Source organism: Necator americanus, chromosome I, assembly GCF_031761385.1.
Source record: "Necator americanus strain Aroian chromosome I, whole genome shotgun sequence".
Classification (NCBI taxonomy): Eukaryota; Metazoa; Nematoda; class Chromadorea; order Rhabditida; family Ancylostomatidae; genus Necator; species Necator americanus.
In genome coordinates, this window is record NC_087371.1 from 14445718 (window position 1) to 14471451 (window position 25734).

At 40.3% G+C, this 25734-nt stretch overlaps 1 protein-coding gene across 3 annotated transcripts; it reads left to right on the plus strand.

Moving 5' to 3' along the window:
• Window positions 1–1467: 1467 nt before the first annotated feature.
• Window positions 1468–20907, plus strand: RB195_005554 (uncharacterized protein; the record flags this gene model as incomplete). 3 transcript variants are annotated; one of them, XM_064178127.1, is made up of 34 exons in its annotated part: window positions 1817–1894; window positions 2888–2984; window positions 3075–3195; window positions 3634–3696; window positions 3810–3870; window positions 5350–5436; window positions 5567–5748; window positions 5825–5975; window positions 7908–7966; window positions 8997–9121; window positions 9294–9386; window positions 9453–9555; window positions 9618–9699; window positions 10323–10414; window positions 10496–10664; window positions 10718–10837; window positions 11132–11203; window positions 11286–11423; window positions 11477–11560; window positions 11667–11771; window positions 12573–12777; window positions 15235–15347; window positions 15993–16097; window positions 16162–16248; window positions 16381–16545; window positions 17149–17204; window positions 17298–17438; window positions 17773–17872; window positions 18202–18329; window positions 19156–19274; window positions 19421–19524; window positions 19748–19861; window positions 20442–20570; window positions 20629–20754. In XM_064178127.1, 34 exons carry the CDS (start codon window positions 1817–1819, stop codon window positions 20752–20754), a joined length of 3774 nt encoding a protein of 1257 aa, XP_064035208.1. The 3 variants fall into 3 exon arrangements, with proteins under 3 accessions (XP_064035207.1, XP_064035208.1, XP_064035209.1); XM_064178129.1 differs by lacking the exons at window positions 1817–1894; window positions 2888–2984; window positions 3075–3195; ... (4 more) ...; window positions 5825–5975; window positions 7908–7966 and adding exons at window positions 20755–20772; window positions 20833–20907 and having other exon boundaries at window positions 8998–9121; window positions 20629–20673; XM_064178128.1 differs by lacking the exons at window positions 7908–7966; window positions 8997–9121; window positions 9294–9386; ... (21 more) ...; window positions 20442–20570; window positions 20629–20754 and adding exons at window positions 1468–1530; window positions 1571–1635; window positions 6161–6287; window positions 6909–7003 and having other exon boundaries at window positions 1808–1894; window positions 2888–2914; window positions 2944–2984.
• Between the last annotated feature and the right edge of the window lie 4827 nt (window positions 20908–25734).

The following is a 25734-nucleotide window of genomic DNA, read 5'->3' on the forward strand; positions in this document are numbered from 1 at the left end:
AAGTTTACGGTGCTCTACTGTGTGAACGAAGTTCGTCTCTCCACACATGATAAAAAAGTTCAAAAAAGCCCAGGTATAGTTGCGCTCAATAGCGATTTTATTAGCTGTTTTGATAGTTTTTTTTCGATGAGATGAGCAAGAAATAAATAAACCCACGATATCATGTGGTTGGCTCCAACAATCTTTTTGAAGTTCTGATGAAGTGTGAAAGTTTGAGTCTCTGAATACTTCTTCGACTATAATCTCAGGATATGTTAGGTTCCAATTACTGTGCTTTGGCGAATAGTTGGTGCCATTTTGCTCCCTTGCGCTATGCCTATTTTGGGATGGATATCAGAGGAGTCTGACGGTGTGTTGCTCTGAAATTTCCGTTTGATGACAAGCTGAGAGCAAGCGACGGTCACTCACCATCGGTTCTTAAACATTCAGTAGTATTGTACGTAGCCGCGCATTCACAGGGTTCTCCAAGCGACCAGGACGGGTTGGCCAGAACTCATTCTTTTTCCTCGTCTTACCCCCTTATGTCCTTCTTCCTCGCTCTACCTCGGTCAAGTGTGTGTTCCGGTCGTCCGCATAAACATAGTACCTCTTCCGTTACAAGCAAGTTCTCTACAACTGCACAACCAAAAGAACCAAGCAAGGGCGCACCCGTTGTTCCCCAGCTGTGGTTCTTTCCGAAATAGAAACGGGACTCCAGTGAATACAGCCATAAATTATTTCAATGAACAGAGCCACAAAGTGCTTGGTCAAGGGACGTCGGATTCTCTGCACGTCATTTTGACGGCGTGTTTCATGCATCAAGGATGTCACGCGCGCGTTGCTGCACTTTCGCCCCGCCTTATCACCAACGACACATCTGCTCAGCGCACATACGCCGAGTTCCCAAGACTTCTGAGGCATCAGGATGAAGCCCGCCCATGCATGACTTTTGTGTCAATACGCCATTATGCACCCACTCTGCAGTTCTCCACGCACACTAAAAATCCAGAATTGTTTTTTTTTTGCATTTGCTCGGACCTTGATTTCTTCTTAAGGTACAAGTTCCCCCACTTGTCTTCACTTTTCTCCTTTACGTTCAACTCAATTTCCCAAAGTAATCAGCGAGCTTATATGGAGCATATAATCTCTCTCCAAGTGTTGTGCACAGCGAGCATAAAACGCAGTTTGCGCTGCGGACGACGCACTGCGGTCACCAGGGCGAACACAACGGACGCCGACCAGACGGGGTCTTGCTCCGCTCCCAGCTCTCGTGCCATGCATCAAACCCCTGGCCACGTGGTCGCGTCACGCCGCGATTACTCTGACCTTTAGGTATCGATGGAGAGAATTCCCTTCCCGAAGAACTTACCCACATCCAAACTGGAGATCCGAGACGGTTCTGCTCCGCTTCTATATGATTCCGACTACTTCTAAAGTGCGAATAATATCCACCGCAAAGCGCATCAACAATGCCGTTAGAATCAGCTGATGGGTTCATCCATCAATTCTTGCGCGTCGATTCACATGTTTCGCAATTACGCATTGGCACAGGTGACTACCGTAACACATAAAAGCAAACATATGATTGCAGGAGATCGATACTGACCGCTTCTTGTCTTTCTTCTTCAATACGCTGAATATTCAACGAAGCCCTGAGTAAGTTTGCGTTTCGAAACATTTCGTTCTTATTGATTGGGCTGATTCATAGCTGTGACTGCTTAAAAGCTTTCCAGAATTGTATCCACCCGTCATTATCGATAGTGCTGTAGCAGTTGTTGCACTTCCCCACGTGATTACCAATTGTACATTGGTTCTTAGTTTTATTTAGGAGAGGGATATGTCTTCTATGGAAATGCATGCCTTTGCACGTGATGTTCAACCGCTGGTGGACACGCCACTTCCAGAAATGCATGAGGTTCTTTTTGATTTATTTTCTGATTGCTTGTTTTCGTCATTCCAGCTATTTGGAGGTTCTTCCATTGCTTCACTTCACTGCCTCTTTCTTTCTTTTGTCCTACAAATGCAATGGTATCTCCTGCACTTAAACTACATTGTTGTTTGAATATTGAGGATTTACTAAAGTCTTTTTTTTTGTCTTCCCAAATAAGTAAGCATCGCTTTGCGACATTTTGAACCTGAACAACAAATTTTCAACTCTGAAATTGAAAGGGCAGCCCATCTTATCGCTCTCGCTTACTATATATCTTTCCTTTAGTCGACCTTATCTTTAGGTTTTTTCTTAAGGTGAAAGGATGTTTGTTGAAGGAAATTATCTGAGTGTAAATAGACTCAGATTATCCTTTAATTTGGAGCTTTTGGGATGTGTATTTGGTTTGTTAGATCACATACAAGATGCTCAGTTCTTGAAGATATCAGGTACTTCTCTCGATATCTCGTTAATTTCACAAAAACAGATGCATCAAATTTCGAATGCCACTTCCACTTGTCTCCTGTGTGATGGAAGTAGTGTTGATTAGGTTTGCTTTCATTTCTAAACCAAGAGCTCCTTAAGTTCCTCCTCACAGAATTGCGAAACTTCTATATCATGTCACCGTTAGCAGTATCTACTATTAAAAAATTCAAACCCGTGTGATTTTCTAGGAATGTTGGAGTGTTTCTTCGCTGAAAGTGCAGTGAGAATATCTAAAATGAATATTACTATGTATTTGAATTCAGAAAGCGAACATGAAAGTTGACACGTGGTTTCTGTTGCCCTCTTTTTCCACGTTCCTTTAGGACGTTTGCATTGACGAAAATTCTACTACCAGCGGAAAAGTCTTTCAAATAGATCTTCAGAGAAATGTGGTTTCTATTATTGAGAAATGAAACTTGTTTAGGAGTTTATCACTATAAAGTTACAGAAAGAATGGAATTCTTCAGTTCATGCTCTATTCCTTTCTTTTTCCAGGAACGAGTGGATACAGATTATGGGAAGGTGAAGGTGTCGATTTATGGTAATCGTAGTAAACATCCCCTCGTAACCTTTCACGATCTCGCCCTCGATTGTGAGTTTTCAGTGTCTTTTTACAGAAGATTATCTTTGTTGTTATAATTGGATCCCAGACTCCAGTAATCCGTGCTTGTTTTTTTTTTAGCAGAGAGCAACTTCCAGAACTTCTTCCAATTCGTTTCAATAGCAGAATTTACTGATAAATTCTGCATTTACAACATCAATGCTCCTGGACAAGAAATGGATGCTCACCCGCTTCCAGAAACGTAAGTGTAGTTCCTTTCAGTGCTTTATCTATGGCAACTTATCGACCGTTCGTCGTCCCATCATTGTTTGCGATATTAAAGGCATCACCCCACGAATCAGACGTGGTACGGATTTCAGGTGGAGTATTCGTATACAGGATCGTAGATTATGGAGAGGGGGTGATTCCGTCCATTTTTTCCTAATTGCCGTAAAAAACAGCCCGGAAGATGCTTCGCGTGCACACGGCTGGCGCGCTCCAATCGGACTCGTTCTAGAAAATAACGCGCCGGAACGCTCGAAGCCGTATCTTCCGGCCTTTTTCACGGCAACTAGGAAGAAAGGGACGGAATCACCCACCTCTCCGTAATCTACGATCCCGTATACGAATATTCCACCTGAAATCCGTACCACCTCAGATTCGTGGGATGATGCCTTTAATTGATTGAATGCTATTGTAGATATGTGTTTCCTTCCATGGATGACCTCGCTAGAATCGTTGAGAATGTTGTTGATCATTTTGAGTGAGTATTTTGCTCTAGTCTTTTTTTCGCATTTCTAAACATTATGTTCCGTTCTTCTGCGAGGTTCTCTTCTTTCTACTCTTACTCTTGTTGAGATTGATACTTGGTTTCAGTCTTCACTCACTTATTGCCTTTGGTGTCGGTGTGGGAGCGAATGTGCTGCTAAGATATGCGGTCAGTACGGTTATAAATCTATGTGTTATGATTTAACATGCAATACAATGATGGCGATTTGGGTTGTCTCACAATTATTGTGCCTGCTTTCTTCCTATCTTAGTAACCTTCTTCTTTTTTCAACCGGAGAGACCTACTCAAAAAGCTTTGGTATGGTACTACTTTACACCTTGCTTTACATCTCACACCTTTACTCTTCGAGCTGAATTGAAAAACTTATCACAACCTGGACCTACTCTTTCGTTCATCTTCTTTAGCAGGAACTCTTTTTAAAAGAGTTAAATTTATTTGAAACAGAAAGGGAAAAACATGGTTTTTACGAAGCTGTGAAAGTCAAGCGTTAACTAATAAATAAATCAGAATAGACTAAGTAGTACCGGAAACCCCGTAGCAAAAACATCTTAATCCATTATCTTTCAGCGCATCCCAGGGAAATGAAAAAATCTGTTATAGGTAACATGTACAGGACGGCGGCAAGAGTCTCATCGAGTAGCCAGGAAAAAGCATTGTCTGTAAATCTAGCCCATAAAGTGGCAATATCCAATGGGTACCCAACTGGAGATGGTGCTACCCGAGAAAGGATCCCTTTCTGTTTACCTTATATATCTGATGATATGAGCAGAGCGGTACGGAGCTGTCTTCGAAAAGCGGGTCTAGAGAATGACGTGAGGGTTGTGGAAATACCTCCAGCGAACTTCAATGGTCAGCTGCTACGTAGCCGTGCGTATGATCGACTCTGCAGAACTCCCAGCTGCATGGCTTGCGTCTGTTGTGTATTAGGGTCAAGGAGCATCTCGATGGACTCGCAAAATCTAAAACCCTCACCCACTTGGAGAACACCGTAGAATATGTCATCCAAACTCCGAAGTAAAGATAGAAGTTAGTATATTATCCTTAGAGTCCGAGATCACAGCACGTAGAACACTAGAGGCCTTTTGGAAAACCGCCAATGGTCCAAAAATGAACAAAAAGGATGAGTGCATTGCTATCACAAACGAGTTATCCCTATATCAAGACCTATGCGGGTTTTGATCTACGGGGCGGGCCGTGAAGTCCCTATATAAAACCCTTGTGACTCATAATTGTGGAACGTGGTGGTCTGTTGCGTTACCAAGTCTAGCTAATGATGTATGCTTTAGCCAATGTGTTGCTGTTGAGTTTGCTTACCGTTTGAATGCTTTCTGTATGGTGATGAGGCGCTTGAGAGTATAAATCACTAACGGTTTTGAATTTTCTAGGCTCTGACGAAGGCGATAAAGCCTTAACGTCAGCTGTTGTTTAATAAAGACGATCAATAACAATCTTGGATACAGCTCAAGAAAATCAATTAAAAGCTACGTTTCAACATGCCGAGATTCAAAGACAGTCGAACATGGGCAATGAGAATAGTGTTCTATGAAACACTACCTGTACTATAGTATTGAAATTATAAGAAATAAAACTAGTAGAGCAGATAAATTATGTTTATCGCTTTTACAGCTTCTCAACCAGCGTCGTCTTGATGCTTTAATCCTTGTCAACTGCGTTGCCAACACTGCGGGGTGGATCGAGTGGGCATATCACAAGGTTAACACTTTAATGTTGCTGTTTCTTATAATTAAACTTCGTTTCCTGTTTTTTTTTTGCAATAAACTTGCGGTCATTACGATTCCGCTCTTTTTCAAATTTGTTTGTAAATTGAATACTTTTTTTTAAGATGAATCTTCGATATCTGCGCAGTGTTGGAATGAACACATTCACCGTCGATTATTTGATGTGGCACCATTTTGGACGACGCCTGGACGAGTGTAGCCCAGATATTGTCCGTCAATACCGCGTATATTTCCAGCATCTGCCTAATCCATCGAATCTAGCAATGTTCATCGAATCTTATTTGAAGTGAGTTTGATACATTCATGCGCATAGTTCCACTTCTGACAATATTCATACTGTTTTATCAATGCGTTTTTTTTAGTCGCTCACCTATTGCGATTTCACGGGACGGTGAAACCGGTCCTCAGTTGCACGTACCTGTTCTGCAGATTGTAGGAGCTGGAAGCCCATTCGTCAATGATACGGTAGATGTAAACACGAAACTAGATCCAGCCCATTCTGACTGGATCAAGGTAAGATATAAGATGCATAAGAGGATGACATGCTGCAGGTTCATTTCACCCCCATTCATATCTAGAGGTGTGTATAAGATGATAACACATGTGAGATTCATTTGTTTCGCAAATTATCCAACCGTGGAATTCCATTGATGATAAGAAGTACATAACAATAAAATGCGTTCCAAACACTGTAAGAGCCTAATCTGGTCACATTAAGCTATTATGTTCTTTTTTGGGTATCCGACGCATGCGGACTTGTTTTGGATGATCGTCCTGAAGTGGTTACAGAAAGTATGATGCTTTTCCTCCAGGGGCTTGGGTTCTGTGAGTTTTGAATTCCTCCTTGTTTTTTTTTTTAAGAAGAAACATATAGTGGTTTACTCCAACCAATAATAACGTTTAAACTTTACAGATGTTGCATTTAGGTTGAATATTTCTTTTGTTAAAAAGAAAGACTACGTTTTCTGTTCTATTTGTTTGTTTTTTTTTGTGTCACCTGGTTCCTTTGGACTTGGTTGTCACTTGATTCTCGTAGCGTGCCCAGCTTGCGAAATTAAACTCCCTACTACCTTGGTCGGAACTCTTTTTTTTTCGTGAAATCAAGCTGTGGTCGAATACAGGTATGAATGAGTAGATGAAACCACCAAGATGATATCCAGAAATTACATGAGATCGGTCAACGTCCACCAAAAACATGTTTTCTGCCGTTCTCGAAGTTGTGTCGTTTCTGGTAACCTTTCGCAGTTACTGGGTACGATGAATCGATCATAGGTAATGTCTGATGAGGAGTTGGTACGCAAAAACTAGTGTAAAAACCCTCAGCATTCCTTGAAGCATTGTCTCGGTGTGCGTCTTTATTTCAAGGGACTAAAATACGTATTTGAATGGATGTTGTACATAGATTTCATAGGTTATAGTTTGCATTAACGAACACCATATTTGCAGTTCCAACAATGAACGTGGTGAAACTGATAAAGAAGATCCACGACACGCAGAACGATTCCTATTTGGCAACGACCGACAACATTGATGAATGCTGATCGTCAGGAATATATGGATTTTCTCTTATTTGAACTTTTGTTTATTTTTATTTCACATCATAGCCGTTTTGGCTAACAATGCCTTTTTGAAGGCGAGTCTCCATTTTTTTTTTTTTTTTCAAAATATCTATTTAATGGGAGTTTGTAGTGTTAAGCTTTTGTGATTGTACTTAAGCGTGTATCGAATTGTTGCAACTCGATGCAGGACTTTGCTTTACTCTCCGTGGCAGATGTTATTGAGTCCACAGCCAATTGTTTTTTTTTTGCTCGGTTTTTTTTCCCAAAAATCATGTGTTAGTAATAAAATTGACATTCCATCTAGATCGTCACTAGTCTCAACAATCGGCGTTTAGTGATTTATGATACTATTTATCTGTATACGTTTTTCTGGTAGCGTTCTCGATAAGTGATGCCTTTAGTTGTCAGAGTTTATGGAATTTATGTATACTATTCCAGATTGTACTCAACCAACATCAATAATAAATGAATGTTCATTTGAAAAATCACAAGAATATGTTGTATCTGTATTTGGTTACTTTTGTGTGCCATAGTCATACATATTCCAACAAAGTACGTTAAGTGTTATTGCGGTATTGTCAAATTTTGTGCTTAACATATCTTTGAAAAGTTGCCCATTTCGTGTATGTGCAAGAAGGTCATAAGGATTGGTTGAATCACTGTCGGGTGGTGCTTCTGGATAATTTTGATCTTTAAGATACGGATATTTGAGAATTGCACTTGTATGTTACGTACAAGATACGGATATTTGTGGTTGTTCTTTTGGATTTTTTGTTATTCCGGGTCTTCTATACTGCCAATCTTTAGAAATAAGGGATAGAGGAGAATGAAATAATGTCGCTAACGCTGGTGCGTTTAATTATGCGGATTTTGAGGTAGTGTTTAGAGAGCATGTGAACCATCATTGAGTGCAAAACCTAAAAAGAAACTAAGAAGAAGGTTCACGTGGGTGTAGCAGCCCTGAAGCAGGAAGAGGTAGAATACAAAGCGTAGCGGCCAATATTGGAAAGGGACCTCCTGCACAATGTGAACTGCTCCCCTGTCGTAAATTTTTGCTCGATGCATTCGAACGATTCGTCGGCGCATTCGAACAGCGCTGACAAACGTCGCAACAAGACTACTTACGAGAAAAGGCGTTCTCTGCAAATGAATATTGTATGACCAATCTCGGCACTAACTGTGGTGGAAATGAGCGAAAGAATTGCAAAAGAGTTGTGAGATTCCATATCGTCACATAATTGCAGCTCAACTGTGAATGTCATTAGCACAATGACAAAATAATTATGCCAAGTGTTTGGACTAGATGGATCCCTCACTTCATCTTTTTTGTAGCTTATGGCTAAGATGCTTTAGGGTACAATTGACCATCCCTGAACCGTATTAACTGGTGAGAAAACACATTATTGACATCTAATCGAATGCCGGTAGAAAATTACAGTCTCTAGCTTCTTGGCCACTTTAGAGACATTACGACTGGCTTCGCCCCTTCACAATAACTCTTTTAACCTGCGTTTCCCATAGAGCAGGAATAAAATAGTTATTCTTAATCCTACGACAGTTGAAAAATCAGAGAAGGAGGAGATCAGAGTAAAGAAGGGAACAAGCAAGATGCATCATCCGGAACTAAACGCTCGATGAGCAGTTATTTTGGAGAGTAGCGCGGCCCACTGATCTTTGATTCCGTTGTGAAGTCGATGCTGTGATTTGTTAAGCACAAAAACGTGTTATAATTTTAGGAATCAGACACTAGTTTACTAGAATCGAAGGCACTCTATGATTCCGATTGAATAGTTCGTTTGAATCTGATTGCTGTAGAACAATTTTGTCGTGGAGTGAGGGCTGAGAAACTGTATCAGGCAGAGGAAATTCGTAAAAAAAAATGTTGCGAAAGTGTTGTGGTTGTCCTGGTAAACTCGTGTCCATTACTCTCTGTACTTTAAAAGTTTTGTAACACCAATTATGTTTTGGTTTTCAGGATGGATTTAGTGGATACTATACAGAATTTGAGTGAATACTGGGGACCACCTGCAGAGAACTGGTTCGACTATTTCGTCCATGCCGAAAAACTTTCACAGCTACTCTCCAAATCAGGGAATCAAGGTTTGGATCACTTTTTTGAGAGAAAATTGTATCATGGTTCTTGAGTTGTTTTATCATGGTTCTTGAGTTTATCATGCTTCTTGGTCAGCATAGAAAAGTTTTCACCATCTTTTCAACATTTCAATGTTTTTTAAAGGTGTGGATACTTGCTTTATTCTTGTAATATTTTCAGAAGTTGTTGGTCGTCTGGCAATCCAGTTTGCTGAGCAGGCCGCATCCACTCAAAAAGAGGGTGAAATGATGATTGCTAAAGGATTTCCAAACGGTTTGGATCTCTTTTCCTTATCTATCGTCGCAGTTTCATTTTCGACTAAATATAATTCCACTTTAGAGGATGTTCAGTTCGCTGAGAAAAAAGCTGCGTGCCTTGTTCTATGTGCCATGGCTTGCTTTGCATACATCGGATGGGACATTGATTATTTGATAGATAAATAGTAAGATTCGTTGACTGTTTGTTTTTCATACAGTCTTGACCACTTTTATTACATCAATTCAGCAATGAAATCCTATCGGTTCGGATATTAATAGAAAATCTCCTTGGATTGTGTCGTTCCAGTGAAACCACATCAGATGCTCAGGTTTGATGATTATCTTTCACATTTAAAAAAAAAAAACTTTCTCTTCTTTATACCTGTATGAAACACATTTACACACAGGACACAATGGTGTTTCTGTCTTACGTTCCATTTTGTCTCTCACTTTGCGTGTTCTGAAAACATAGCAAGCTAGGTTCGGAGTTGCAGCGGAGTCCATCCGACCCATTCGACTCGTTGAGGCGCAGTCCAAATCACCCGTTCAAAAACTGCTCTTTTCCTGTCTCATTTTTGCCCCCGTTTGTCTCGTGATCTACCGTGACATTTAAAATGGTCCAGTCCTTCATGAAGAATGTCTAGGATTGTGCGCAAGATATCGTCTTTCAGTCTGGAGATAAATTTACATTGAGTTACGCATTTCATGCTTTTAATGTGTGCAATTAAGTTGTTGCTAGTTTAAAAAGATCGTGTTGGAATATGTTTGGGTGTGAATTTTTCGATGGGAACAAGAAAAACCTCCACCACATCGCCAACATTCTATCGGTAAAGCTAATTGTGACCAACATGCTTTGCTATGAGCTTTAATTCTAAAGATGTCGAAATTGAGCGAGTTTCTCGTTTTGGTAATTTACTTTATAAATATCCCCACTGATTTCCTCCTTCCTTAGTTTGCTGAATACTTATTCGCTAAGTGGGCCATGATAGTCGATCGCCGATATCGTATACCACCTCCACCTGCTAAGCAAACTGTGAACAATCCGTAAGTTTAGATATTTCAGATGGTCTCTTCATCAATTCATTCATTCAATCAAGCTTAGAGGTTCTGCGCTACATATTTCAGACTACTTGTCCCTGATCTGCACTTGACCAAACATGAAAATATTCGTAAAATGGTGGTTGATACGAGGACTTGGTTTCCCCAAGTTGTCTCTTCCCTTGAGAAATTTGTCGCAGAAGGAAGAGATCTCAACGTTCCTAATGTGAACTGCTTCCTGTCACCCTTTCTTGAGGTCAGCCAGGCGATTATCATTTCTTCGCAGTTGTTTGATGATGTTCTATTCAGAAAGGTGGTATGTCGTTAGGAGTTGGTGTTGCTGGGATAAACGTTTTGTGCATGTGGACACCTCGTCCAGATTTCAGCTTGTCCACATTTGTGATTCCGGGAGCAGATGTGGTAAATGCGGTACGTTATTTGGCATCTTTTCAATCAATAGAGTTTTGAAAGATTGACGGAGTGAAGGGGTGCAAGGTTTCCCAACACTGAACCTTTTTGTCGTCGGCCAAGTATTTCCCCATATTAATTGAATTAACTTATTTCGATTTTTGCTTGTTGGCCGTTTTGGCAAATAATCGTCTTAAACGCTATACCGTTCCTAACATTCGGGTTTTTGATATTTATCTTCGCTAGAGTTGCTGTGTTTCTCGGTTTTTGTTCAGATTTTTCCACTTTTCATACTTTTGTCTCCAATCTGTTCAGAGCCGATTCGACCTCCTTCAGTTCCATTTCGCAAATGGATCTATTGATATTGCACGAGAACAACTGAAACAGGCCAGTGTATTCTGAACCCTGTATCACGTTTGAGGAAGAGAAATTTGTGCGGGGATTCAGCTTTGAAACAATGGCTTTTCAGATAACTTCTCCATCGAACACATCTCCACTTGTTGCCATTGATAAAAGAGAGTTGAATGGTTACTATTTAGCACTAAATGTGCCATCACCAATGCCGCCTATTCCGTTCACAGGAAACGAGTTTTCACCAGATCAGAAAGTAAATATTTATTTATTTGTGCTCGTCTTCTTGTCATACATCCGACTTTTCAGCTCCTCACCGAAGATTCGTCAATTTTCCGTCGTTTGCGGATGTGGAGGTCACGCGCGGTCACAAGAACCAGTGGCCAATTACAGGTAAATTTCCTCCCACTATCTTTGCTTTTCCCTCTCATTATTGTATAAGTAACGCTACCACTTTATCGTTATAGTGAAGATTATTCTAGGAGACTTTAAACTCCAGGTTGCCTTTCGTTCCGAGAATGCGGCTAAAGATGTGTTAGAAGGTCGTGCTACTTCGGTTCGGCAACGACTTCTTGAAAAAGTAGTGCAACAACGGTTTATCAAGGTGTTTTTTTCATTCACCCATCATTCTTCTTCTTTTGATAGTTCTTCATCATTCTTCATCATTCAAGGGTTCATTCACCCATCATTCTTGTTCTTTTGATAGTTCGTTTGTTCACAGAATCACCCGTTTATCCACAAATCAGCTACTTCCGTTGGTATTACAAATTATTTTGGACTTTTTTTTTGTTCGAAATTCATATAAACGCCAATTTGATGGATATCCAAATCTATCTTCAACAGCTTAATCCACATGCAAGTTGACATGCTTTTTTACATCATGGAGTGCAACTGCTGGCAGTTTTTTTTTTAAATTTCCAACTACCTTCTGGATTCCAGTTCCTTCACTAGTAGTGTCCTGTCTTCAGTTTCAGTCTTCGTTTGTGTAAAATTGTAGTCTGGTGTCGAAATGTCATTGTATAAGCTTATGCCATTTCCTTATTTTAGCTCTAGTTATCTTTGCTCTTTCTTTATTTCTATTTTCTCGCCCTAGTGTTGCTGAAGGTAGTCTGCTGTAGACAAGAAGGGGAACGATAGGCTATGATTCGTAGGTGAAGATGTAGATTTTATTTGGAAGAGTTAAGGCTTTTTTTATTGTTTTTAAAATGCTGCTTCTGAGTGATTTTGAAAAGAACATGGGGAAGAAGTCTTGCACAGTCTGAAAGAAAAATCTTGCTTTTATTTGCATTTCTGTTTTTCCCGTTACTTTTCAGTTATTTACTAGATTACTACTTAGCTCTCACTTCGCATTTACTTCTCCTCTTCTTATGTATTAAATTCGAGGTGAACCTTGCATTGTTTTCAGTCGCTTCAACGCCAAGTATCTTCCATTCAAGATGTCGTAACTAGAAGAAGAATCGATGCTCTTCTAATTTTTCTTTGTGCTACAGTACCAGGAATGCGCGAAGAGCTACTTCGTAGTGGCTGGGATACACCGTCCAGACTTCGTTCACTTGCATCTCAGGCCCCGAAGACGGCAACACCGCCTTTGAGCATACAGATTGTAAAGAGTTCGTATTTGCAAATTTTGATTTAAACAATCCATTAGAAACACTTTGGGACTCATTGAACGGTGTTCTCCATGGGGAGTTCTGTAGCAAAAAGTTGGAAAAAAGGCAAGGGTCAAAATACCAAAAGCTCGATTGTTACTCTTTTTGATGTTCGGGTGTTTTACGCTTAAAAAAATCAAAATTTTCTTTGTTTCTTCATCTTGTTTTGCTTTGATTCAGGTTATTTATTTATTTATGTATCATTGGTTTTTACTAGGGAACGTTATCCTGATTCATTTTATTCGGTTCTAGGTTAACCTGTGACTTATTCATTTGGGAATAGTGTACCTTCTCTCTTATAGGATTTTATAAAAAAAAATCCTCACAGGTCTCACAAATACGAACCTGCCATAAATTCACCAAGAAGAAAGAATTCTCCGCATTGGATTTTTTCTAAGTCAAACATTAAGGGATTTATTTGTTACTTTTTTGGTTGAGCATGTTTGAGACGTTCCGGTTCTACTATTGCTGCTGCTTCAAAAAAAAGTAATTTTCAAAAGTTTATTATCAGTTCCCTTTCTCAAGGACGAGATGGATTTCGAAAGGAAATACGTAACAATACAGCCAAGGATTTGTTTTATAGTCGGAAATGTTTTCTCTGGTTCACATTCGTCTCTTCAGTCATTACATTCTTCCCTCTGCGCAAATTCTTGCATTTTTTTTTCGACATTTTCTGCATCAGTGCAAATTTCTTATTTTTTTACGCTATTTATTTCTCAACATTGCCGTTAGAAAGGGTTTTTGGAGTTCCTGCTATCTACAACTTTTAAAGATCCACCACTTTCCTTAGTTTCGCTGTTTTTTTTAAATGAACACTAAACTTCGTATGGCTTACTGCGGCTTTTGTCCCATTTTTTCTTATCATCAATGTACTAGAACGAGTTTAGCCTGTTTCCACTTGAAAATTGGTGCGGGCAATTTTTCGCATGTCTAGCCAGTTGGTGGGAGCCGGCTGCGATACGACGCACAAGAGAACGCGCTTATGTAGACGAGCGCAGTGTGGGCTGCTTCGCAGGTTTTCCGGAAGAAGGCGTGGGGGGTGACCCACAGGTCCACGTGACCTCCACTCCCCCGGGAAGGTCTGAGATGAGGTCATGCTCGGTTTCGGATGAGCATCGGGTCTGAGAAGGACCTCATTCGTGAGAATGAGAGGCTGTAACAGAAATGTCCCCCGCGGGGTTTGAAAACAGTCTCGATCGGCAGTGCCTGAGTGCGATCGCCCAATGTAACACAATTCAGACTAGTCTTCGGAAAACCCACTTTTGTTATTCAAAGTGGTGTGTTGTTTGTATTCCTTCTGATGAAAAGGGTTTTTATTACGACCTTCGTATAGATCAGTTTACAATAATATCGAAGTCAACTTTCTTTTATTTGCTTAAATGGCTCTATTGAACATATCTATCGAAAAAACAAGATTTTTAATCGAGGAATGTTTGCATTGCTCTTCTGCTTGCCGTTTATTTTCCAGCTCCCTCACTATAGTAGAAATCAGCCTTCACTATATACTAATTCCTTGAAATAGAGCTCAAATTCATACATGGTTGGAGATTCTGGTCCTTAACATAAAGTTTTGAATCTAAGATTTCTCGAGAAAATTGATTAGTTGCTTAAGTGTAACGCCAACAAATGTGGTAAAGGTAAGACAAAGATAAGAGATTCATAGAACAGCATCTCAGTGCGTCATCTAAAAATTACAAGCATAGGTGTGTATGATAAGAATAAGTAATCTTCATGTTTTGTGAGTTCCTAAAAAAAAAGATCTTCGCACGCGGCACGCAATTCCCATGATTTCTAGTGCGTTTGGAGGTTTTACAATCCTACTTAGGTTGGAGAGCTAGACCTATCTGAGGAGATTTAGAGTGGCTATGGTGAATCCGTAAACCGATCTCAGATAACGCGCCTTTGCGACTACGATTTATTGTTTTTAATCTCAAGGCCATACTTCCTTGGTGAAATTCATCTTCTATCTGTGATAGGATAGTCGATCTTACAGCAGCTGAAATTCCACCAGTTTCCGTTGAATTTTAGCCTTAGACTCATTTAGTTAATCGATAATCAATAAAAGTTAATTAGTCTATATTACATTGGTGAAATGGAACTTGATTTAATAAATATTTTTATGAGACAGATTTTACACTTTTTTAAAAGAAAATGTATCGGTTGAAGGACAAAAGTCTCGAGTAAAGAACTATTGAGGGATTGGGGTTGATGAAATTGAGCCCATCTAGGAAACTAAGTTTATTTCTGTTTTTCTAACTCATCTCAGGCCTAGCGATGATGACATTGTCAGACCGCATGCTGAAAGATTAGATTTTGTTCTCTACGTCGACGTTTTTCGGACGCTCGTTTTGTCCCTGCAATGAGGTGGAATAACTGGCGGTTGTTTTGCGTACGTGACTCTGATTTGTACGATTTCAGGGATTCTTAACAGCAGTGAAAACCCGTTTTGGACGATACTTACCTCATTCAGTGCGGCTGAACTGAAATTGGCAATGACAAATGTCGAACGACCTTTTCTGCGACCTTATATGGTATGCTTATTCATTTTGCTATTATCTCCGCGTTTTTTTTTTGCTTCATCTTTTATTTTATTTACTTATCAACTGTTATCAGTTCTGCAAAGTTGTCATTTGCTGCGTGTTTTCGGTGATATGGAAGTGATGGTTTTCAGAGAGGAAAGTAGGGGATATGCAGCGGCGAAGATGTTTGCTCCACTGGAGAAATTGAAGGACTTTTAATAGATAGAATTAGAGCTAGGGTCGAGTGAAGTGCTGGTGCTAATAACAGATTATTGGAAACCACAAATAAATGTGGAGAATTGAGTCAGACATTGCTAGCAACACTTATTCAAGTTTTTTTTTCGATGGAAGAGTTGACGAAAATTGACAATCAGATTTTTCAAGTTCTTTGGGATTCTTTGTCAAGTTTTTTCTCACTAAAAGAAAAACTACAGAGATATATAACAATTAATACAACAGCACCTTTGCGCAGGCTACAGTCACAAGTATACTTTAGAAGTTACAGACTAAATTCCTTTCCGCTGATCCTAACGGATTTCTTCGCTTGAAACTAAGCTGAAATAAAGCCAATGTTTCCTCTTTTTCTTTTGTTTTCGTTTCCATATTTTTCTACTTGGTTCAAACGCTTTTATTGGCTTGTTAGTGTTGAAATTTCAGTTTGTTATGCCTGAAATGCTGGCTGACTGTGTCCTTATCACTCGTCCTGTGAATGAACTCCACGCCATTTTACTAGCTAAACTCAACCAATTAGCTGAAATGATGGTAACGTTTCTTGTTTGAAATCAGTATTTATTGTTTTCCCCCTCTCCATAAACAAAAATTTTAGAATCGCACAGAATGGGATGCTCAATGTCAAACATATTGGCAGGAGTTTGGATTACCAGCAAACAGTCAGATAGTGATGTTAACAGAGGTTTGTGAGCGGAATCCTCTAAATCTTCGATTTAGGCTTTTTAGTGCTTGTAAGACCTTTTGTAACTGTGTATATACGTGGGCACTTTTGGAGCATCTGTGTTCCCTACTATTAAAGAGATTGTGGTTTTAGGCCGTGAAAGTTCAAGCGCAATGCATATCGGCCAGGGCACTAAGACATGACTGTCCAGATGCAGCTGGTGACGAGCGTCAACTTCGATCCATGAAGAAATTATTCAAGATGAATACCGATGCAGATATGTTGAAGAAGCTTGGCGGAATCGCATTTGCTGCTCAGGTATCCTTTATTTCTTTGGATTTTTCCTTGTTTCTGAATATATCTCTTTCTGTCGATTCGGCATCGCCGCTTTACTAAAAAAAAACCTGAAGTTTTCGAACTTGATTCGCTCATTACGACTGTTATATAGTAGAGCACTAAGGCCTAACATAGAGGGTCAAAATGAAATGAAGCACGGTGTAGTTGCATTAGCGGCCGCGAGGAAGCGTAACGGTTAGGATCACGGCAGGACCGTTCTAGTACTATCCATCACTGCAGCCCGCGATGACCCCTCGTCGATTCCAATCGCCATCACCAAAGCGCTTCGAGTGCAGCCGCCTACTTTTGTCTATTCTGTACTTATTCTGAATGTTTGCAAGACCTGCAGTCAAACTCGACCATTGTTTCGTCACAGGAATGCTTAACCATGATAGATGCAAGTAAAACTTCGAAAAGGACAAATAAGGCTTAAGGTTTAAGTGGAACAAATCGAAATTTTGAAAAACAAAAACTGCCAACAAAACGCTTTGTGTATTGTATGTCTTCTTCTAGACCATAGTATTGTCGTCTAATTGGTTTCGCCAAGTTTTTGCAGTTATTCTCATTAATTACGATGTTGTTTAGACGTTTGCAAGGGCTCTAAATGCAGAAGATTTCGACTTCATTACAACTGAAGTAAAGTGAGTGAACTGTTTTTATTTGTTTTTTTTTTCATGAAAAGAATGTCTAACCCTCATAGTCTTCGCTTTGAGTATCCAAAGAACAATTTTCAGATTCCCTTCAACAACGACAACTATGGCACAGCTGTTAGCGGCGTATCTAATGAGCTCAGCACCAGGAAAAGATGCCAGTCAAATGCGGAAAGTTTGTGATACTTTCAACGCACATGTTGGACCATTATTCGAGCAAGTGAAGTTAGTGTTTAGTAAAACTGCAGTGTTCTATAATATTCATGGTTTATTTAGTTCGTTTTTATACTTGGCAATTTGTCCCCTCCCCCACCCCCATAATAGGAAAATTTTCGCAAAGGTTAAGTCTAGTGATTCTGCAGTCTTATAAAATTGCAGTAAATAACAACTGACTGCAGGAGGTTTTTGTTCCCTAGTTTGCTTATCCATCTACTTGTAGTGCTTTTTGCTTGTATTTTTATTGTTTTCATTCAATTACATTTAAAATCCGGCTATTCTGAGTATGTGCGGAGTTGTAGGAGTCTCTCAAAATCAGATGCCATCTATAACTTGTTTCCAGCCGAACTGCTCGAAGAGATGTAAATCGCGGACGAGATAGAGAAGATCAGGCCCGTGCAGCTACAATAATAGAACTATCACGGTTCCTCAAACTTATACGAGTAAGTTAAGGGCTTCGAAAGGGGAACGCTTTTCTCAATTCTTGTGATTTGATTTGAAAACGTCATATTTTGGTGGTCGCTAGCAGTTTTCATTTGAACCGGCAAAAAAGGCGTCTCTTTTCCTATGCTCCTTTCCAGTGTATTGATTTCTTCTATTTTTTAAGTGTTCCTAATTCTATATTGTGTGCTTGACGAGAATCACTACCGTACTTTTTGTATTAGCAACATTTTTTTCGTTTTTTTTTCTGTTCATTTTCTATCAGTCTTTGTGCTTTCAACTTTTTGTTTTGTTTTCTTTCTCTTCTTTTGCATCCACTTTCTTTGTTTAGAATGAATCGCTGCTGTCATTTCTGATCACCTACTTCGGTTATCTGTTCAATCGTTACCTACTAACTAAGAAAAGGCCACATCTTCGAATGACTCTACCCCTCGGGGAAATATTTGGACACGAGACCGAGTGAGTTTGTGTTGGTTTTGCCGCAGGGTATCGCTGAATAAGTATTGCTCACCTTGTTTATATCCAACTGTTTGGGAAGGCTAATGTCACATATTTTCTTCCCTTTATTGGTCTTCATCTTTAGCCAAGTGGCCCTTTAGCATAGCTATTCCTAACGTGAACTTGATTCTAAGGTCTTTTCGAATTTTAGATTAGGGGCTTAGATAGTGTTCCAATAGAGCGCATTGCAGAGAACATGACGCATCTTCCATCTCAGTATGTCTGCTCCGAGGTGATACGAGAATCATACAACCCTTTACAATGCAATTTGATTGCTGTTCGCGACAGATGCACTAAGGAGCAGACAATTAATCTGTCTGTCTGAACCCGCATCCAATGTATTCCTCTTTGGGAGGATAAATAAGATGGAAATGAGCTCATCAGCGACTTACTTTTCCAACTATGCTTTCCAATATTATTCGATTGATTTCCTGACTCTTTGTGATGGTACTTTGTTGCGGTACCGAACCAATTGTTTGATGAACATTTTCAAAGCTGGATAGCTATTTCCGCCGCGTCATGCATGTAACCAAGGGCAAATTTTCACTGCGTAGCAACGCATTCAACCTAGGCCCATTTGTCGATCTGGGTGCACTTATCCAGTTCGATAAATGATATTGGATGCAGACTCAGAGGTACTCTGTCGCAAACCAAGACGAGATATATAAATCTGAATACAACGGGAAGGGTCACAACTGAAGCCCTATCTGATCGGTTTTCACATATACCCTCTGAAACGGTGTTTTTCAAAGTGGTTTTTTTACTTCATCGGTATTCGATTATTTAGACTGAACCACGTGAATATTTTGGCCGTCCAAGAACTACTGGAAATATTTTTCCACAACGCATTCCTCGTAAATGCCACAAATCCAAACTGGTTACGATCAGCCGCTGATTTTCGATACGGTATGTTACTCGCACTAATTAGTGCTAGTTGTTTTAAAATAATGTGTGGTCATGATGTATCGGTAAGTGAAATCATTGCCGAATTCAAACAGTGTATTATCTTTGACAAACGTACGTCTTGTACATTTGTTTTGAGTTTGCTTCAGGAAGAGGACTTCTCGGTGAAGGTGGTATTCTATATATGGAATATCTGATAGCTTCCAGAACACCGTTATTAGTAGGCCCACAAGAAAGTCAGGTTGAGGATTTGGTGAGAACTCTTCTACTGTACTTAGATATGCCCACTCCACACGTTATTTTCTGTTCGTTTATCTATCTATTTATTTATTCATTCATTCAACTATCTATTTTCGTACTTTTAATTCGAACAGGCTCTGAAAATACGTCTTTCAAAAAACAAAATCCTGCTGTAGCTTCATTTTCCAGATTTTCAAATTTCTTAAAAGGAACAATGCTCAGGTTTTTTTCTGCAGGTCTGGCGACGTTTGAGAGTCTGTTTGTCGAAATCGCACTGGTTCACTTTGGCTGCTCTAGTGTGTCAAAATATCGAACACAAGAGAGAGGACGAATATATGAAGGCAATGGAGGTAAATCGATTTTTCGTTCTTCCATAAGACCAGTGGGTCAATCACTTATCCATTAAGTTAATTCTCTTTTTGCACATTAATGACACTCTGCACAACTGGTTTTGCAAGCAACAAGCAAGCTGTCTCAAATTTGCAAAAAGCTCCCTCTTTTCAAAAATGCTTCGTTTTAAATTCGTTGGAAAACTTAAGAAAAAAAGAACTCTGCAGTTTAAGTGCCAGTGAAGTAAGCGTTGCATTCGAATGTCGTACCTTTCATAGTTCACTGAAAGTTTCATAGTTTCTGCGAACTGAGGTCTCAAAAAGCAGTTGCGGAAGCTTGCGCGCTGTCGGAAGTGTGTTAGAGAAGCCCGGATTTCTATTCTAACGTACTTTAGCTGGGTTATTTTCGTTATTGTCATCATCATTCTTTACAATATCTTAATCTTCACCGTGTTTCTAATTTTTCCTTTCCACCGTAAGAAGAGGAGAGCTTAACAAAATGTAATCTTCTGGATCTGAAGTCTTTTCACCTAGTAGATGTGTGTTACAGGATAAGGGTTCATACATTTTTTCTTCTTCGGAAAATGTCATCTCCATTCAGCTCCTATATTCACAACTGTCTCTCGATGCTGGGGCCGATTACTCCTGCATGGTGTTCGACAATACCCTAGCAGAACTTCTCTCTGACGTCTACGAGAGAAATCATATGCAACCTAGCGCAGATTTACTGGTAGGTTATTCATCTGCTAGAACATTTATTTTCAAACATCGTGTTGGCTTTTTTTCAGTTCTCTTATGCATACAGAAGTTGTATGAATCCAGAAGGTCGGGATGTTCTAACCAGGGAGCAATTTAGAAGAAATCAACGTCTACTCAGAACACTTGCATCGCAATTATTTGATGCACACTTTTAGGTTGATGTACCTCATTGGGTAGGAATTTGTTGTTGTTTTTTTGTGTTTCCTATTTGTATCTGCTCCGAATCTTTGCAGGTTGCGCTTATCGTTGTTGATCTCAGTCTGTTTGGTTCTTATTACCGGTTTTTAAGTGGTTTTGATGAAGCTTAATGTGTTATTGTGCTTGTTGCTTACAGTTTAATCTTCCAAGCAAGTTTTTAATGTGATATAATTTTGTTAGGAGTGAGATTTTTTCGGTTGTTGTTGAAAAATGTGATATTTTTGTATATAATGAATACAGTGGAGACGACTTCTGTCCTCTTATCTCGAAGAAGGGCGGATTTTCATAACGCACTGGCCGCACGTCCGACGATTGGACCCGCCGAGGTCGACAAGTTGGTGCATAGACTCGCCAGGGGAAAGCAAAAAAACTATCTCTCTTCACTGGCTACTTCCCACAAATTATTGCACAAGCTGGAGGCGTTAACTTATCATCAGATTGATGGAGTTTTTTCTTTTGACCCGTTCAAGAATTGTTGAATCTGAAGGTAGAAAGTGAATTAGAGGACTTGAAGAAAAATCGACGCTATTCTACAATAGGCTGCTCGCAGAGCCGCCAAACCGCGCGCCCTTGCGTCTCTCAACTCTGCGAGCAGCCTCGGTTTCCTTTATGTTACAACTTCGAGATGTTGGACCCACAGAAGTAAGAGCAGAGTTTTCCAAACCGTTAAGCTTCGAAATGACTCATTTGTCTAGAGGATATCTCAACCTGTGAATAGTTCTTCAGCAACCAAAACTGCAGGAATTCTTCGGGCTTAAGAACTGAAATAGACTGAGAAAAACACAAAATCGAACAAAGCACACCATCTACAGATGCAATGATCCCATGGTGAACTAAATGTGTAATTAGTAGTAGTGGATTGTAACCTAGAAGTCAATACTATTGGACGGTACAGCTCGTACTAGTCACTGCCTTTCAGCCAGCTGAAGTGATTCGTACCCGCACGACGGAGAGGAGAAAAACCTTGAAGATAAAGGCATATTGAGGGATCTGATAGTAGTATTTACTCTTAACCTTACCCGTCACTCATCATACTGCAGTTGAACCATGGACCTGCACTTGGGACGGGCGAGTGGGATTTGGACTGTCGAAGTAGCTGGGATGGCGATTGTCCCGACTCCAACCCTCTTCGCAAACGGTAGCAGTCGTCCGCACGCATACATCAGAATCCAAACCCTCAGTTTTGCCTTTCGTGCTTTTACGGCAAAACTTACATGGATTCCGCTGGACAAACGGAAAATTTGAAGCTTGTGAAGAGGTCAGAAAAAGATCAGCGTAAATGCAAAGTCACAAATAAGCGATACTTTTCCAAATGTATATGGAGGGGATGCTGCCTTTAAAAGTGGAGAACCTGCGGGGAATACAGTAAATTGTTTGGTCAGAGGAACCCAGCTACTACCATTTCCTTATAACGGGAAGAGGAAAACGCTTACGTTCCAATATCTCTTATGAACATAAGCAGAAAGTATCCTTCCTATTATTTGTTTGATTCTCCTATTCTATTTAATTCTTCTTGGCAAGAAATTTAGTCAAGTCATAAATGGTCGGAAACCTTTGAACCTCTGCCGGAGGTCGGAGAAAATGAATCAAAGTGGTGTAAGTGTAAGGGGTACAATCTTGTTGAAAGTGTTGAAACGAAGGGCGCTGGAGCCGTGGTCCCTATCGACATTAAGAGAGAATTTGGTCAACTGAACCCACAGGATAATTGTGAGTTCCTCTCTTTTCTCCTCTTTTATTCATATTTATATTTTTATATTATTTTATGGTTATTCTTAAGCGAGTGCACACGTTCCTAACTAGACAAATGTGTAGTAGAACGTAAGCTTCTGACTTGCGCGTTTCTTTCTATAGTCGGGTCAGAACATCATGAGGCACGGTGCATTTGCGTACGCGCTGGAAACGGCGCTGTGGAGGCAGCAGTTGGAACCGAGGTGGGACCGTCGCAAATTGCAGCGACGGGAGGTGCAGCAAGGATTCCAGCACGCTCCTAACCGCTACGCTCCAGCGAAACGCTTCGAGAGAAGTCGGGTACGCAATTGCGTACGTGCTTCATTTCGTTTAGATTCCAGTATACCAACATATCTTGCCAAAATACTTGAAGTTTATGAGAATGTATGCGTACAGAAAACAAATGGAGAATTTATCAGTTAATCACAGCCAGAGGTGTTGAGTAATCGTTGATCGTGACCACAATCTTCACATTCTGTTCTTTTCACTTGGGGAAAAACCATGACTTTGTTGGACGTTTCTGCTCATCATCTATAGTTGGGTCAAAACGACATGAAGCACGCACCGTTGCGCAAGCGGCCGCGTGCGGAAGCGGTGCGGTAGAGACAGTGGTTGGAAGCGAAGTGGGACCATGTCGAACTGCAGAGGTGTGTGGCGGTAGCGTGGATCCTTACACGATCCCAACCGCTACGCTCCACCGCTCCGCTTTGAGCGCAGCCGCTTGCGCAGATGTCCGTGCTTCATGTCGTTTTGACCCGACTATAGTTCGTTCGTTCTGGTTCGTTTTTTCCACAACTTTGCGGCCATAGTCCCAGTCAGCATACGCAGGATTCTGTTCATTAATATAATTCTGGAATGAACGCTGATTTCAGTTGTCTGGAGCTCGCAAATACCATGGGTAACTGTCGAAAATGCTTGCCCACGAGACCTTCGGAGAAAAGCTTTCAATAAAATATTCAGTTTTCAGACTGCTACTATATCTTCTGCTATATCACCAGCAACGGATGGATGAGATTGAAAATCCAGGACCGTATTCATCCGCAACGTTGAACAAGCAGATTTTAATAATATTTATGTCTGCTGCTTCTCATTGTTTACACACGCGAACTGCATTCTAACTTGAATGCTACTGAAATGCAGAAAAGTAATCTGGTGGAGTTGAGATCGAATCGACCTTCCTGACGTCGTAAGTGAAATATGAAAAATGCTACACAGAAAGTTAAGTGGAATCTTAAAAAAAACGGTACGTATTTTTAAAGTTGAAAGTTAGAGGATCGATTTTATGTGATTACTAATTAGCTTGCGTTGCTGAAGGTGTTCCATGGCTTTTTACAATAATGCAGGATTGTTGCGTCCATTTGTTTGTGCGTCTCATTTCTCGCTAATCGTCGTAAAAAAAAAACGGTGGAAGACGCTGTTCTTAAGAACAACTTCAGCTGCCAAGCGCCACTCCCGCGCACAAAGATTGAAAGAATTCAAAGATTACTTGCATGCTAAAATCAAGGAATGGATTACCTAAAGAGCAAAAGTATGATTTTTTAGCTTTCTACTTTTTTCAGCAACAGTCAAGGCTTCTTACTTAAAAGCATCACCCCACGAATCTGAGGTGGTACGGATTTCAGGTGGAGTATTCGTATACGGGATCGTAGATTATGGAGAGGTTGGTGATTCCGTCCATTTCTTCCTGATTGCCGTAAAAAACGGTCCGAAAGATGCTGCGCGTGCACAAGGCTGGCGCGCTCCAGTCGAACTCCTTGTGGAAAATAGTGCGCCGGAACGCTCGAAGCCGTATCTTCCGGGCCGTTTTCTACGGCAATTAGGAAGAAATTGACGGAATCGCCCTTCTCTCAATAATCTACGATCCCGTATATGAATACTCCACCGGAAATCCGTACCACCCTAGACTCGCGGGGTGATGTCTTTAAGGACAGCATATCATGATTTTGACATGGTGCGGGACTCAGAGCTAAAGTGTTGAATTCGGGTGGTAGGAATAGAAATAAAAAAATATCAATAGGAATAAGAAAGTAGGAAAATCGCGGAATCCAACGTGGTTCCGCTCATCTTTCCCTAATCTAATCTAAAAAAAAATGTCGTGGGAACCGCTTTATTTCCAACGAGGCACGTTAGAACCCTCCTCTATGTATATACACGTTTTGGTCGCCTCAGCAGCGTATTCATTGGTCTTACTTGAATAGGCTTGCGAGTAGACCTCATAAATTTCTGACCACTCTGTCGTGGATGCGGCACGTGCACAAGGGCGGCGCGTTGCAGCTGATTTCGTTTGGAAGGAAACTGGCTTCTTTTAATAATTATAATTTATAATGTTTTAATTTGCAATTTTTACGACGGCTAGGGAGAGATGGAATCATCCCGGATCTTGCCTTCTACAACCCCGTCTGCAGCGTGTCCCGCCGAATCTCCACATCAGACTCGTGGTATGCTGCCTTCAAGCTTCAGGTTGTGAACCGGATGCAGTTCTTCAGAAGAAGAACGTAGTAACGTCGTATTTGTAATTCAGGTGTTCTACGCTCGCTACTATTGCTTCCGCGTGTTCCTTGGCACTCGACATCCATGCTTTCTATTTGAGGCACTCTATAGTTTTTTCTTGGGTTTTCCTCGATGTTCCGTTGTTTTATTAGAAGATTTATGTCTCCATTTATAGTTGTAATTATAAATAATAATTATTGAGGCGTGGATGAGAATATCACAATTTGAACAACCAAAGTAATTTGCTAATTAATTGATTTACTAATTGGAATGATAGATGGTTTCTTTGACATGAAAAAAAAAGAAGAAAAAGAGATACGGAAATGCGGAGTACCTCTAGACAACTTCTGCATCGCCACTATTTATTGGAAATCGTCTTCATGCTATTTGAAAAAGCAAAGAAATGATAGCTCTCTTACCTCAGAAGCACGAAGAAATCTAAGTTCTTCAAGATCGTTCTAAGATTCATTTATTTTCATTTTTGCATCGTTTCCTGTTCAAATTAAGCCCAACCATCATTTGTTGTGGTAGATAAATAATGGCATACCCAGAAATCGACGGGGTCGAGACCTCTCCATGAGTAGATGTGAACGACATTTCGTGGAAGCCTACCGTAGGTTCTAACTACCTTACAGTAGGAGATTCGTGCCAAAGATTCGTTGACGTGTCATTTATTTTCAGTCAGTATTTCGTCCGGAATGAAGCGTTTTCTCAAAAAA